The 12,903-nt window shown below is 48.7% G+C and overlaps 1 protein-coding gene across 2 annotated transcripts in view; it reads left to right on the top strand.

Annotated features, from left to right (window-relative positions):
- LOC125630675 (V-type proton ATPase subunit S1) overlaps positions 1 to 12,903 on the top strand; it is a 100,341-nt gene that overhangs the window by 20,999 nt on the left and 66,439 nt on the right. For both annotated transcript variants that reach the window (XM_048836915.2, XM_075124456.1), the window contains exons 3-4: positions 1,520 to 1,646; positions 1,750 to 1,818. In XM_048836915.2, coding sequence (XP_048692872.2) covers positions 1,520 to 1,646; positions 1,750 to 1,818 — 196 coding nt within the window. The remainder of the gene's footprint in view (positions 1 to 1,519; positions 1,647 to 1,749; positions 1,819 to 12,903) is intronic.

Raw genomic sequence — 12,903 nt, 5'->3', positions numbered from 1 at the left:
TATAACACCAGGCTGTCTGGCTGCACTATGCAAGTAGTTTAGTGGGAATTTGGTAGTGGAAATTCCAGCTGAAAATTTTCAACACATTCTTACTGATTCCCGTTGGCAACCAAGTTTTGGCACAAAACTATTGAGTCTATTTGTCTGATGGTTCTTTGGTGTTGCGGGTCCTCCAGTAGAAAACCACAGAGACCAGATGAAAGATTCCAATAGAGGATGCTACTACAGGGAAATTGGACTTTCAATGGCAGCCTTTTAGCCTTAGCCACAATGGAACAACGAGTCAACTTACTGCTTCACCTCCTGGCCACAAATCTGTTTTCAGCCTTTCCTCATCAGCTTCCCCGTATTCGTGCTCCTCCTCGCATCCCTTCAGTAATGAGTTCTGCGTCTCCATGAAGTGCTACAGGTAGTGGTGTTGGTGATTGCAACACAGTTCCTGAATTCTCCCCTCTAAAAGTGCCACCATCATCATCATCATCACCACCACAACACCCTCCGTGTGGATCTGCACCTCTCTCTTTGGCTCTGCTTACTCTTTGTTCCCAGGGAAGTATGTTAAATTCAAGAAGAAATCTGGCACCAGAGAATAGTAGTTTTAGTTTTGCACACAAATCAGATATAGCAGCTTGCTTCCCAAGTCGAGTCGTAGCCATTTGAGTCACCAGCTCCATTGTTCCCTGCCAAATTATTCATTTTGCTAAGGCCATTTTTGAACAGCTGTGATGGCTAATCTATTTCCATTTAAAACATAGGACAGCTTGTACCCATGTCTCTCTAGAGGATGAAAGGACCATTACAAGGATCCAGAGCAAGCAGATGGAAAATTTCTCTTGTATTCTAAACAACAATATGACTTTCTTCCAACCTTTAAAATCTATTTTATAAAAGAAAGGTACTATGTACCATCAACTTTCTTTTCAAAAATATCCTGTCTATTACAATAATATGCCTATATGGATGCTTAAATCCATCCCTGTTCAGCAAACCACTTAAGCATGTACTTAAGTCCTATTGAGGTCTAGTTAAGTATAGGCGTTGCTGAACACTGATGGTTTGCTGAATTGGATCCACAGTGTTTATTACCATTGGCAGTGTCATTGACTTCTGAGGAATCGTCCACAGTGGAAAGCACTTCGTTTATTAGTATGTGTTTGCAGGATTGGGCATGGAGAATGTAAATTCTTCATGTGAGGGTCCCCATTTTACACATGTCAATAAAGCATCTAGCATACTGTTGGCACTCCACAAATCATGATAAATACTAATGGCAAGTGGCAGTAGTAATAAATAATAGTCACCCATGCCCCAGTTCATCCTTAGTGTAACTCAACGGACTTGATATGAACTACACTAGAATAATTTGTCCATTTGAATTCATTTCTAGAATAGACTGTCAGATATTACACCTGATCTTTATCAAAAGACTATGATATCATTACCAGCATTTGTATATTTGTGAAACAAAATGTCAACCTTTGCAACGAGTAAAAAGGAAAATATTTAACTTTAATTTTAGCTCACTGTGGAACTCTGAAGCTACTTTACATGAGGGACACATTATCTCAAAGCAGGAGCTGCATATGCTACTGCAGCCTGTGTTTACCCAGGATTCCAAGAACCTTGTCTTGTTCCTTCAAGATACGGTATGTACTGGTAATTTGTTTCATCTTGTCAATGCAGAGTACAGCTTGTGTGTAATGAGCGGAGATGACACCGTGTGACCTGCACTATTTTTCTGCTTTTCAGCTTAGCATCGATGACTTCATGCATTGCAGTGAATCTTATGAAAATGAGAAGCCATTTCACAATGTTCAGGCAAGTCTTTCTATTCCATATGTTATCTCCCAGTGGTATTTGAAAAAAAAATACAAAAACAAAAATGGATGTTAGACAGACACGACAGAAAATTGTTAACAGAATGATACTCAAATGAAGCAGTTTGATAGCTAAACTTAAGAAGGTTTTTCAATTTTTACAGCGGAACTGCAGAAAAGCAATTGCAGAAAAGCAAAAAGTAATATCTTTTGTAGCAATTTTCTTTCTGAAAGTCAAATTCTTCGCTCATTGATCATCATCTGTAAAAATTATTTCTAAAAACATTATATTGGTCAGTATAAAACAAGAAACTCCCAGAGTGATACTCCTCCAAAGTTACATAGTGAAGCACACTTACAAAATTGCTGAACAAAGTGAAACAGCTATAGGAATAGGTTCACTGCTCCTGATTTTCAAAGTGGCCTCCTATTTTGTTTCCATAGTTATGCAATCACAAATAATTGTGAGGGTGTTTTATAGCATGTAGACATCTAACTGTTTAATTTTTGAGTGCAATAATGTGATTAGACATCTCAATATTTTAAATGTTGGCCTACAGAGTTGTGCTACTGTTATTTATTGGAGCAAAAATGCAGACTTAACATTGAAAATGGAGTTGTCCTCAGCACTTTCTGACCACCCACTCTAGTTCTTCTCATTAAGAATGTTTACAAAATGCTCAGGCAGCATTAGGGTGTCCCGATTTTATAGGGACAGTCCCGATGGGGCTTTGTCTTATATAAGTACCTATTACCCCTCACCCCCTGTCCCGATTTTTCACCCTTGCTATCTGGTCACCCTAGGCAGCATGCTCAGTACACACTGTCCATCCTGACAGAAGCACTCACCCCCAACTCGATGTACCCACTGTTCCCAGGTACTATTGGTTAGTGTGAAGGAGTGTTCACAGATGGCAGTCATAGATGCATTGTGGGAGACAGTGCTGGAAGAACAGAGTCTTCAAAATGCAGGACCTGCTGCTAGTGTCTCTAGCTCATATTAGAGCAGAGGGGGGAAGTATAAATCTGTTTAAGTCTCGTACAGCAAACCATATATATTCTCAAAGAGCCTGTGGCTTTTAGATGTTGTAAACACTCCTCCTCACCCTTTTCCTGCATCAGTAACACTCCTGGACTCTTCACCTGCACAGCAGATCATAATGTTTTTATGCCAACATGACTAACACCAAATTCAAATAACTATATGGCGCATGCAAAAGTGCATTTGGGAATGAGTAAATTATGGAAGTTACAGTAAAATGTAACTGAAGAGCCAAGGGCTGCATCCTTAAAAGGCTGCAGTAATACTTCAGAATGTGACTCATCTCCTGTGCTTTTAAAATCGAAGCAGGGTTGTGCCTGCTTCATTAAGGGTATGTCTACACTACGGAATTAGGTCGAATTTATAGAAGTCAGTTTTTTAGAAATCGGTTTTATATCTTCGAGTGTGTGTGTCCCCACAGAAAATGCTCTAAGTGCATTAAGTGCATTAACTCGGCGGAGCGCTTCCACAGTACCGAGGCTAGAGTCGACTTCAGGAGCGTTGCACTGTGGGTAGCTATCCCACAGTTCCCGCAGTCTCCGCTGCCCATTGGAATTCTGGGTTGAGATCCCAATGCCTGATGGAGCTAAAACATTGTCGCGGGTGGTTCTGGGTACATATCGTCAGGCCCCCGTTCCCTCCCTCCCTGCCTCCCTCCGTGAAAGCAAGGGCAGACAATCGTTTCGCGCCTTTTTTCCTGAGTTACCTGTGCAGATGCCATACCACTGCAAGCATGGAGCCCGCTCATGTAACCGTCACCCTATGTCTCCTGGGTGCTGGCAGACGCGGTACGGCATTGCTACACAGTAGCAGCAACCCCTTGCCTTGTGGCAGCAGACGGTACAGTATGACTGGTAGCCGTCATCGTCATGTCCGAGGTGCTCCTGGCCACGTCGGCTGGGAGCGCCTGGGCAGACATGGGCGCAGGGACTAAATTTGGAGTGACTTGACCAGGTCATTCTCTTTAGTCCTGCAGTCAGTCCTATTGAACCGTCTTATGGTGAGCGGGCAGGCGACACGGACTGCTAGCAGTCGTACTGTACCATCTTCTGCCGAGCAGCCATGAGATGTGGATGGCATGCAGTCCTTCTGCACCGTCTCCTGCCAGCCAAAGATGTAAAAGATAGATGGAGTGGATCAAAACAAGAAATAGACCAGATTTGTTTTGTACTCATTTGCTTCCCCCCCCCCCCCCGTCTAGGGGACTCATTCTTCTAGATCACACTGCAGTCACTCACAGAGAAGGTGCAGCGAGGTAAATCTAGCCATGTATCAATCAGAGGCCAGGCTAACCTTCTTGCTCCAATAAGGACAATAACTTAGGTGCACCATTTCTTATTGGAACCCTCCGTGAAGTCCTGCCTGAAATACTCCTTGATGTAAAGCCACCCCCTTTGTTGATTTTAGCTCCCTGAAGCCAACCCTGTAAGTCGTGTCCTCAGTCGCCCCTCCCGGCGTCAGAGCAATGGCAAACAATCGGGCATCTGAGAGTGCTGTCCAGAGCAGTCACAATGGAGCACTCTGATGGGGCTAAAACATTGTCGCGGGTGGTTCTGGGTACGTATCGTCAGGCCCCCGTTCCCTCCCTCCCTCCGTGAAAGCAAGGGCAGACAATCATTTCGCGCCTTTTTTCCTGAGTTACCTGTGCAGACGCCATACCACGGCAAGCATGGAGCCCACTCAGGTAACCGTCACCCTATGTCTCCTGGGTGCTGGCAGACGCGGTACGGCTTTGCTGCACAGTAGCAGCAACCCATTCCCTTCTGGCAGCAGACAGTGCAATACGACTGGTAGTCGTCCTCGTCGTGTCCGAGGTGCTCCTGGCCACGTCGGCTGGGAGCGCCTGGGCAGACATGGGCGCAGGGAGTAAATTTGGAGTGACTTGACCAGGTCATTCTCTTTAGTCCTGCAGTCAGTCCTATTGAACCGTCTTATGGTGAGCGGGCAGGCGATACGGACTGCTAGCAGTCGTACTGTACCATCTTCTGCCAGCAAGGCAAGAGATGAGGATGGCTAGCAGTCCTTCTGCACCGTCTGCTGCCAGCCAAAGATGTAAAAGATAGATGGAGTGGGTCAAAACAAGAAATAGACCAGATTTGTTTTGTACTCATTTGCCTCCTCCCCTGTCTAGGGGACTCATTCCTCTAGGTCACACTGCAGTCACTCACAGAGAAGGTGCAGCGAGGTAAATCTAGCCATGTATCAATCAGAGGCCAGGCTAACCTCCTTGTTCCAATAAGAACGATAACTTAGGTGCACCATTTCTTATTGGAACCCTCCGTGAAGTCCTCCCTGAAATACTCCTTGATGTACAGGCACCCCCTTTGTTGATTTTAGCTCCCTGAAGCCAACCCTGTAAGCTGTGTCGTCAGTCGCCCCTCCCTCCGTCAGAGCAACGGCAGACAATCGTTCCGCGCCTTTTTTCTGTGTGGACGCCATACCAAGGCAAGCATGGAGGCCGCTCAGCTCACTTTGGCAATTAGGAGCACATTAAACACCACACGCATTATCCAGCAGTATATGCAGCACCAGAACCTGGCAAAGCGATACCGGGCGAGGAGGCGACGTCAGCGCGGTCACGTGAGTGATCAGGACATGGACACAGATTTCTCTGAAAGCATGGGCCCTGCCAATGCCTGCATCATGGTGCTAATGGGGCAGGTTCATGCTGTGGAATGCCGATTCTGGGCTCGGGAAACAAGCACAGACTGGTGGGACCGCATAGTGTTGCAGGTCTGGGACGATTCCCAGTGGCTGCGAAACTTTCGCATGCATAAGGGCACTTTCATGGAACTTTGTGACTTGCTTTCCCCTGCCCTGAGGTGCATGAATACCAAGATGAGAGCAGCCCTCACAGTTGAGAAGCGAGTGGCGATAGCCCTGTGGAAGCTTGCAACGCCAGACAGCTACCGGTCAGTTGGGAATCAATTTGGAGTGGGCAAATCTACTGTGGGGGCTGCTGTGATGCAAGTAGCCCACGCAATCAAAGATCTGCTGATATCAAGGGTAGTGACCCTGGGAAATGTGCAGGTCATAGTGGATGGCTTTGCTGCAATGGGATTCCCTAACTGTGGTGGGGCTATAGACGGAACCCATATCCCTATCTTGGCACCGGAGCACCAAGCCGCCGAGTACATAAACCGCAAGGGGTACTTTTCGATAGTGCTGCAAGCTCTGGTGGATCACAAGGGACGTTTCACCAACATCAACGTGGGATGGCCGGGAAAGGTGCATGATGCTCGCATCTTCAGGAACTCTGGTCTGTTTCAAAAGCTGCAGGAAGGGACTTTATTCCCAGACCAGAAAATAACTGTCGGGGATGTTGAAATGCCTATATGTATCCTTGGGGACCCAGCCTACCCCTTAATGCCATGGCTCATGAAGCCGTACACAGGCAGCCTGGACAGTAGTCAGGAGCTGTTCAACTACAGGCTGAGCAAGTGCAGAATGGCGGTAGAATGTGCATTTGGACGTTTAAAGGCGCGCTGGCGCAGTTTACTGACTCGCTTAGACCTCAGCGAAACCAATATTCCCACCGTTATTACTGCTTGCTGTGTGCTCCACAATATCTGTGAGAGTAAGGGGGAGACGTTTATGGCAGGGTGGGAGGTTGAGGCAAATCGCCTGGCTGCTGGTTACGCGCAGCCAGACACCAGGGCGGTTAGAAGAGCACAGGAGGGCGCGGTACGCATCAGAGAAGCTTTGAAAACCAGTTTCATGACTGGCCAGGCTACGGTGTGAAAGTTCTGTTTGTTTCTCCTTGATGAAACCCCCCGCCCCTTGGTTCACTCTACTTCCCTGTAAGCTAACCACCCGCCCCTCCTCCCTTCAATCACCACTTGCAGAGGCAATAAAGTCATTGTTGCTTCACATTCATGCATTCTTTATTCATTCATCACACAAATAGGGGGATGACTACCAAGGTAGCCCAGGAGGGGTGGTGGAGGAGGGAAGGAAAATGCCACACAGCACTTTAAGCACAGCACTTTAAAAGTTTACAACTTTAAAATTTATTGAATGACAGCCTTCTTTTTTTGGGCAATCCTCTGTGGTGGAGTGGCTGGTTGGCCGGAGGCCCCCCCACCGCATTCTTGGGCGTCTGGGTGTGGAGGCTATGGAACTTGGGGAGGAGGGCGGTTGGTTACAGAGGGGCTGCAGTGGCAGTCTGTGCTCCAGCTGCCTTTGCTGCAGCTCAACCATACACTGGAGCATACTGGTTTGGTCCTGCAGCAGCCTCAGCATTGACTCCTGCCTCCTCTCATCACGCTGCCGCCACATTTGAGCTTCAGCCCTGTCTTCAGCCCGCCACTTACTTTCTTCAGCCCGCCACTTACTCTCTTCAGCCTGCCACCTCTCCTCCCGGTCATTTTGTGCTTTCCTGCACTCTGACATTATTTGCCTCCACGCATTCGTCTGTGCTCTGTCAGTGTGGGAGGACAGCATGAGCTCGGAGAACATTTCATCGCGAGTGCGTTTTTCTTTCTTTCTAAGCTTCACTAGCCTCTGGGAAGGAGAAGATCCTGTGATCATTGAAACACATGCAGCTGGTGGAGAAAAAAAAAGGGACAGCGGTATTTAAAAAGACACATTTTATAAAACAGTGGCTACACTCTTTCAGGGTAAACCTTGCTGTTAACATTACATACATAGCACATGTGCTTTCGTTACAAGGTCGCATTTTGCCTCCTCCCACCGCGTGACTACCCCCTCAACCTTCCCCCCTCCCTGTGGCTAACAGCGGGGAACATTTCTGTTTAGCCACAGGCAAACAGCCCAGCAGGAATGGGCTCCTCTGAGTGTCCCCTGAAGAAAAGCACTCTATTTCAACCAGGTGACCATGAATTATATCTCACTCTCCTGAGGATAACACAGAGAGATAAAGAACGGATGTTGTTTGAATGCCAGCAAACAGACACTGCAATGCTTTGTTCTACAATGATTCCCGAGTACGTGTTACTGGCCTGGAGTGGTAAAGTGTCTTACCATGAAGGATGCAATAAGGCTGCCCTCCCCAGAAACCTTTTGCAAAGGCTTTAGGACTACATCTAGGAGAACCGCAAATGCCAGGGCAAAGTAATCCTTTCACATGCTTGCTTTTAAACCATGTATAGTATTTTAAAAGGTACACTCACCAGAGGTCCCTTCTCCGCCTGCTGGGTCCAGGAGGCAGCCTTGGGTGGGTTCGGGGGGTACTGGCTCCAGGTCTAGGGTGAGAAACAGTTCCTGGCTGTCGGGAAAACCGGTTTCTCCGCTTGCTTGCTGTGAGCTATCTACAACCTCCTCCTCATCATCATCTTCTTCATCCCCAAAACCTGCTTCCGTATTGCCTCCATCTCCATGAAGGAGTCAAACAACACGGCTGGGGTAGTGGTGGCTGAACCCCCTAAAATGGCATGCAGCTCATCATAGAAGCGGCATGTTTGGGGCTCTGACCCAGAGCGGCTGTTCGCCTCTCTGGTTTTCTGGTAGGCTTGCCTCAGCTCCTTCAGTTTCACGCGGCACTGCTTCGGGTCCCTGTTATGGCCTCTGTCCTTCATGCCCTGGGAGATTTTCATAAAGGATTTGGCATTTCGAAAACTGGAACGGAGTTCTGATAGCATGGATTCCTCTCCCCAAACAGCGATCAGATTCCGTACCTCCCGTTCGGTCCATGCTGGAGCTCTTTTGTGATTCTGGGACTCCATCATGGTCACCTGTGCTGATGAGCTCTGCATGGTCAGACCTGCAGCTTGCCACGCTGGCCAAACAGGAAATGAGATTCAAAAGTTTACGGTTCTTTTCCTGTCTACCTGGCCAGTGCATCTGAGTTGAGAGTGCTGTCCAGAGCGGTCATAATGGAGCACTCTGGGATAGCTCCCGGAGGCCAATACCATCGAATTGTGTCCACAGTACCCCAAATTCGAGCCGGCAACGTCGATTTAAGCGCTAATCCACTTGTCAGGGGTGGAGTAAGGAAATCGATTTTAAGCCCTGGTCTACACTAGGACTTTAGATCGAATTTAGCAGCGTTAAATCGATTTAAACCTGCACCCGTCCACACAATGAAGCCCTTTATTTCGACTTAAAGGGCTCTTAAAATCGATTTCCTTACTCCACCCCTGACAAGTGGATTAGCGCTTAAATCGACGTTGCCGGCTCGAATTTGGGGTACTGTGGACACAATTCGATGGTATTGGCCTCCGGGAGCTATCCCAGAGTGCTCCATTCTGACCGCTCTGGACAGCGCTCTCAACTCAGATGCACTGGCCAGGTAGACAGGAAAAGAACCGCGAACTTTTGAATCTCATTTCCTGTTTGGCCAGCGTGGCAAGCTGCAGGTGACCATGCAGAGCTCATCAGCAGAGGTGACCATGATGGAGTCCCAGAATCGCAAAAGAGCTCCAGCATGGACTGAACGGGAGGTACGGGATCTGATCGCTGTTTGGGGAGAGGAATCCGTGCTATCAGAACTCCGTTCCAGTTTTCGAAATGCCAAAACCTTTCTGAAAATCTCCCAGGGCATGAAGGACAGAGGCCATAACAGGGACCCGAAGCAGTGCCGCGTGAAACTGAAGGAGCTGAGGCAAGCCTACCAGAAAACCAGAGAGGCGAACGGCCGCTCTGGGTCAGAGCCCCAAACATGCCGCTTCTATGATGAGCTGCATGCCATTTTAGGGGGTTCAGCCACCACTACCCCAGCCGTGTTGTTTGACTCCTTCAATGGAGATGGAGGCAATACAGAAGTAGGTTTTGGGGACGAAGAAGATGATGAGGAGGAGGTTGTAGATAGCTCACAGCAAGCAAGCGGAGAAACCGGTTTTCCCGACAGCCAGGAACTGTTTCTCACCCTAGACCTGGAGCCAGTACCCCCCGAACCCACCCAAGGCTGCCTCCTGGACTCAGCAGGCGGAGAAGGGACCTCTGGTGAGTGTACCTTTTAAAATGCTATACATGGTTTAAAAGCAAGCATGTGAAAGGATTACTTTGCCCTGGCATTTGCGGTTCTGCCTTTGCAAAAGGTTTCTGGGGAGGGCAGCCTTATTTCGTCCTTCATGGTAGGACACTTTACCACTCCAGGCCAGCAACACGTACTGGGGAATCACTGTAGAACAAAGCATTGCAGTGTATGTTTGCTGGCATTCAACCAAAATCCGTTCACGCGGTGGGAGGAGGCAAAATGCGACCTTGTAACGAAAGCACATGTGCTATGTATGTAATGTTAACTTTCAAGGTTTACCCTGAAAGAGTGTAGCCACTGTTTTATAAAATGTGTCTTTTTAAATACCGCTGTCCCTTTTTTTTTCTCCACCAGCTGCATGTGTTTCAATGATCACAGGATCTTCTCCTTCCCAGAGGCTAGTGAAGCTTAGAAAGAAAAAAAAACGCACTCGCGATGAAATGTTCTCCGAGCTCATGCTGTCCTCCCACACTGACAGAGCACAGACGAATGCGTGGAGGCAAATAATGTCAGAGTGCAGGAAAGCACAAAATGACCGGGAGGAGAGGTGGAGGGCTGAAGAGAGTAAGTGGCGGGCTGAAGAGAGTAAGTGGCGGGCTGAAGACAGGGCTGAAGCTCAAAGGTGGCGGCAGCGTGATGAGAGGAGGCAGGATTCAATGCTGAGGCTGCTGCAGGACCAAACCAGTATGCTCCAGTGTATGGTTGAGCTGCAGCAAAGGCAGCTGGAGCACAGACTGCCACTGCAGCCCCTCTGTAACCAACCGCCCTCCTCCCCAAGTTCCATAGCCTCCACACCCAGACGCCCAAGAACACGGTGGGGAGGCCTCCGGCCAACCAGCCACTCCCCCACAGAGGATTGCCCAAAAAAAAGAAGGCTGTCATTCAATAAATTTTAAAGTTGTAAACTTTTAAAGTGCTGTGCTTAAAGTGCTGTGTGGCATTTTCCTTCCCTCCTCCACCACCCCTCCTGGGATACCTTGGTAGTCATCCCCCTATTTGTGTGATGAATGAATAACGAATGCATGACTGTGAAGCAGCAATGACTTTATTGGCTCTGCAAGCAATGATTAAAGGGAGGAGGGGAGGGTGGTTAGCTTACAGGGAAGTAGAGTGAACCAAGGGGCGGGGGGGTTCATCAAGGAGAAACAAACAGAACTTTTACACCGTAGCCTGGCCAGTCATGAAACTGTTTTTCAAAGCTTCTCTGATGCGTACCGCGCCCTCCTGTGCTCTTCTAACCGCCCTGGTGTCTGGCTGCGCGTAACCAGCAGCCAGGCGATTTGCCTCAACCTCCCACCCCGCCATAAACGTCTCCCCCTTACTCTCACAGATATTGTGGAGCACACAGCAAGCAGTAATAACAGTGGGAATATTGGTTTCGCTGAGGTCTAAGCGAGTCAATAAACTGCGCCAGCGCGCCTTTAAACGTCCAAATGCACATTCTACCACCATTCTGCACTTGCTCAGCCTGTAGTTGAACAGCTCCTGACCACTGTCCAGGCTGCCTGTGTACGGCTTCATGAGCCATGGCATTAAGGGGTAGGCTGGGTCCCCAAGGATACATATAGGCATTTCAACATCCCCAACAGTTATTTTCTGGTCTGGGAATAAAGTCCCTTCCTGCAGCTTTTGAAACAGACCAGAGTTCCTGAAGATGCGAGCATCATGCACCTTTCCCGGCCATCCCACGTTGATGTTGGTGAAACGTCCCTTGTGATCCACCAGAGCTTGCAGCACTATTGAAAAGTACCCCTTGCGGTTTATGTACTCGGCGGCTTGGTGCTCCGGTGCCAAGATAGGGATATGGGTTCCATCTATAGCCCCACCACAGTTAGGGAATCCCATTGCAGCAAAGCCATCCACTATGACCTGCACATTTCCCAGGGTCACTACCCTTGATATCAGCAGATCTTTGATTGCGTGGGCTACTTGCATCACAGCAGCCCCCACAGTAGATTTGCCCACTCCAAATTGATTCCCAACTGACCGGTAGCTGTCTGGCGTTGCAAGCTTCCACAGGGCTATCGCCACTCGCTTCTCAACTGTGAGGGCTGCTCTCATCTTGGTATTCATGCGCTTCAGGACAGGGGAAAGCAAGTCACAAAGTTCCATGAAAGTGCCCTTACGCATGCGAAAGTTTCGTAGCCACTGGGAATCGTCCCAGACCTGCAACACTATGCGGTCCCACCAGTCTGTGCTTGTTTCCCGAGCCCAGAATCGGCGTTCCACAGCATGAACCTGCCCCATTAGCACCATGATGCATGCATTGTCAGGGCCCATGCTTTCAGAGAAATCTGTGTCCATGTCCTGATCACTCACGGGACCGCGCTGACGTCGCCTCCTCGCCCGGTATCGCGTTGCCATGTTTTGGTGCTGCATATACTGCTGAATAATGCGTGTGGTGGTTAATGTGCTCCTAATTGCCAAAGTGAGCTGAGCGGGCTCCATGCTTGCCGTGGTATGGCGTCCGCACAGAAAAAAGGCGCGGAACGATTGTCTGCCGTTGCTCTGACGGAGGGAGGGGCGACTGACGACACGGCTTACAGGGTTGGCTTCAGGGAGCTAAAATCAACAAAGGGGGTGCCTGTACATCAAGGAGTATTTCAGGCAGGACTGCACGGAGGGTTCCAATAAGAAATGGTGCACCTAAGTTATCGTTGTTATTGGAACAAGGAGGTTAGCCTGGCCTCTGATTGATACATGGCTAGATTTACCTCGCTGCACCTTCTCTGTGAGTGACTGCAGTGTGACCTAGAGGAATGAGTCCCCTAGACAGGGGAGGAGGCAAATGAGTACAAAACAAATCTGGTCTATTTCTTGTTTTGACCCACTCCATCTATCTTTTACATCTTTGGCTGGCAGCAGACGGTGCAGAAGGACTGCATGCCATCCACATCTCATGGCTGCTTGGCAGAAGATGGTACAGTACGCCTGCTAGCCATCCCCATCTCTTGCCTGCCTGGCAGAAGATGGTGCAATACGACTGCTAGCAATCCTCATCTCTTGCCTGCCTGGCAGAAGATGGTACAGTACGACTGCTAGCAGTCCGTATCGCCTGCCTGCTCACCATAAGACGGTTCAATAGGACTGACTGCAGGACTAAAGAG

This window comes from Caretta caretta, chromosome 1 (genome assembly GCF_965140235.1).
Source record: "Caretta caretta isolate rCarCar2 chromosome 1, rCarCar1.hap1, whole genome shotgun sequence".
Lineage (NCBI taxonomy): Eukaryota > Metazoa > Chordata > Testudines > Cheloniidae > Caretta > Caretta caretta.
This window is presented reverse-complemented; position numbering and strand designations above follow the sequence as displayed.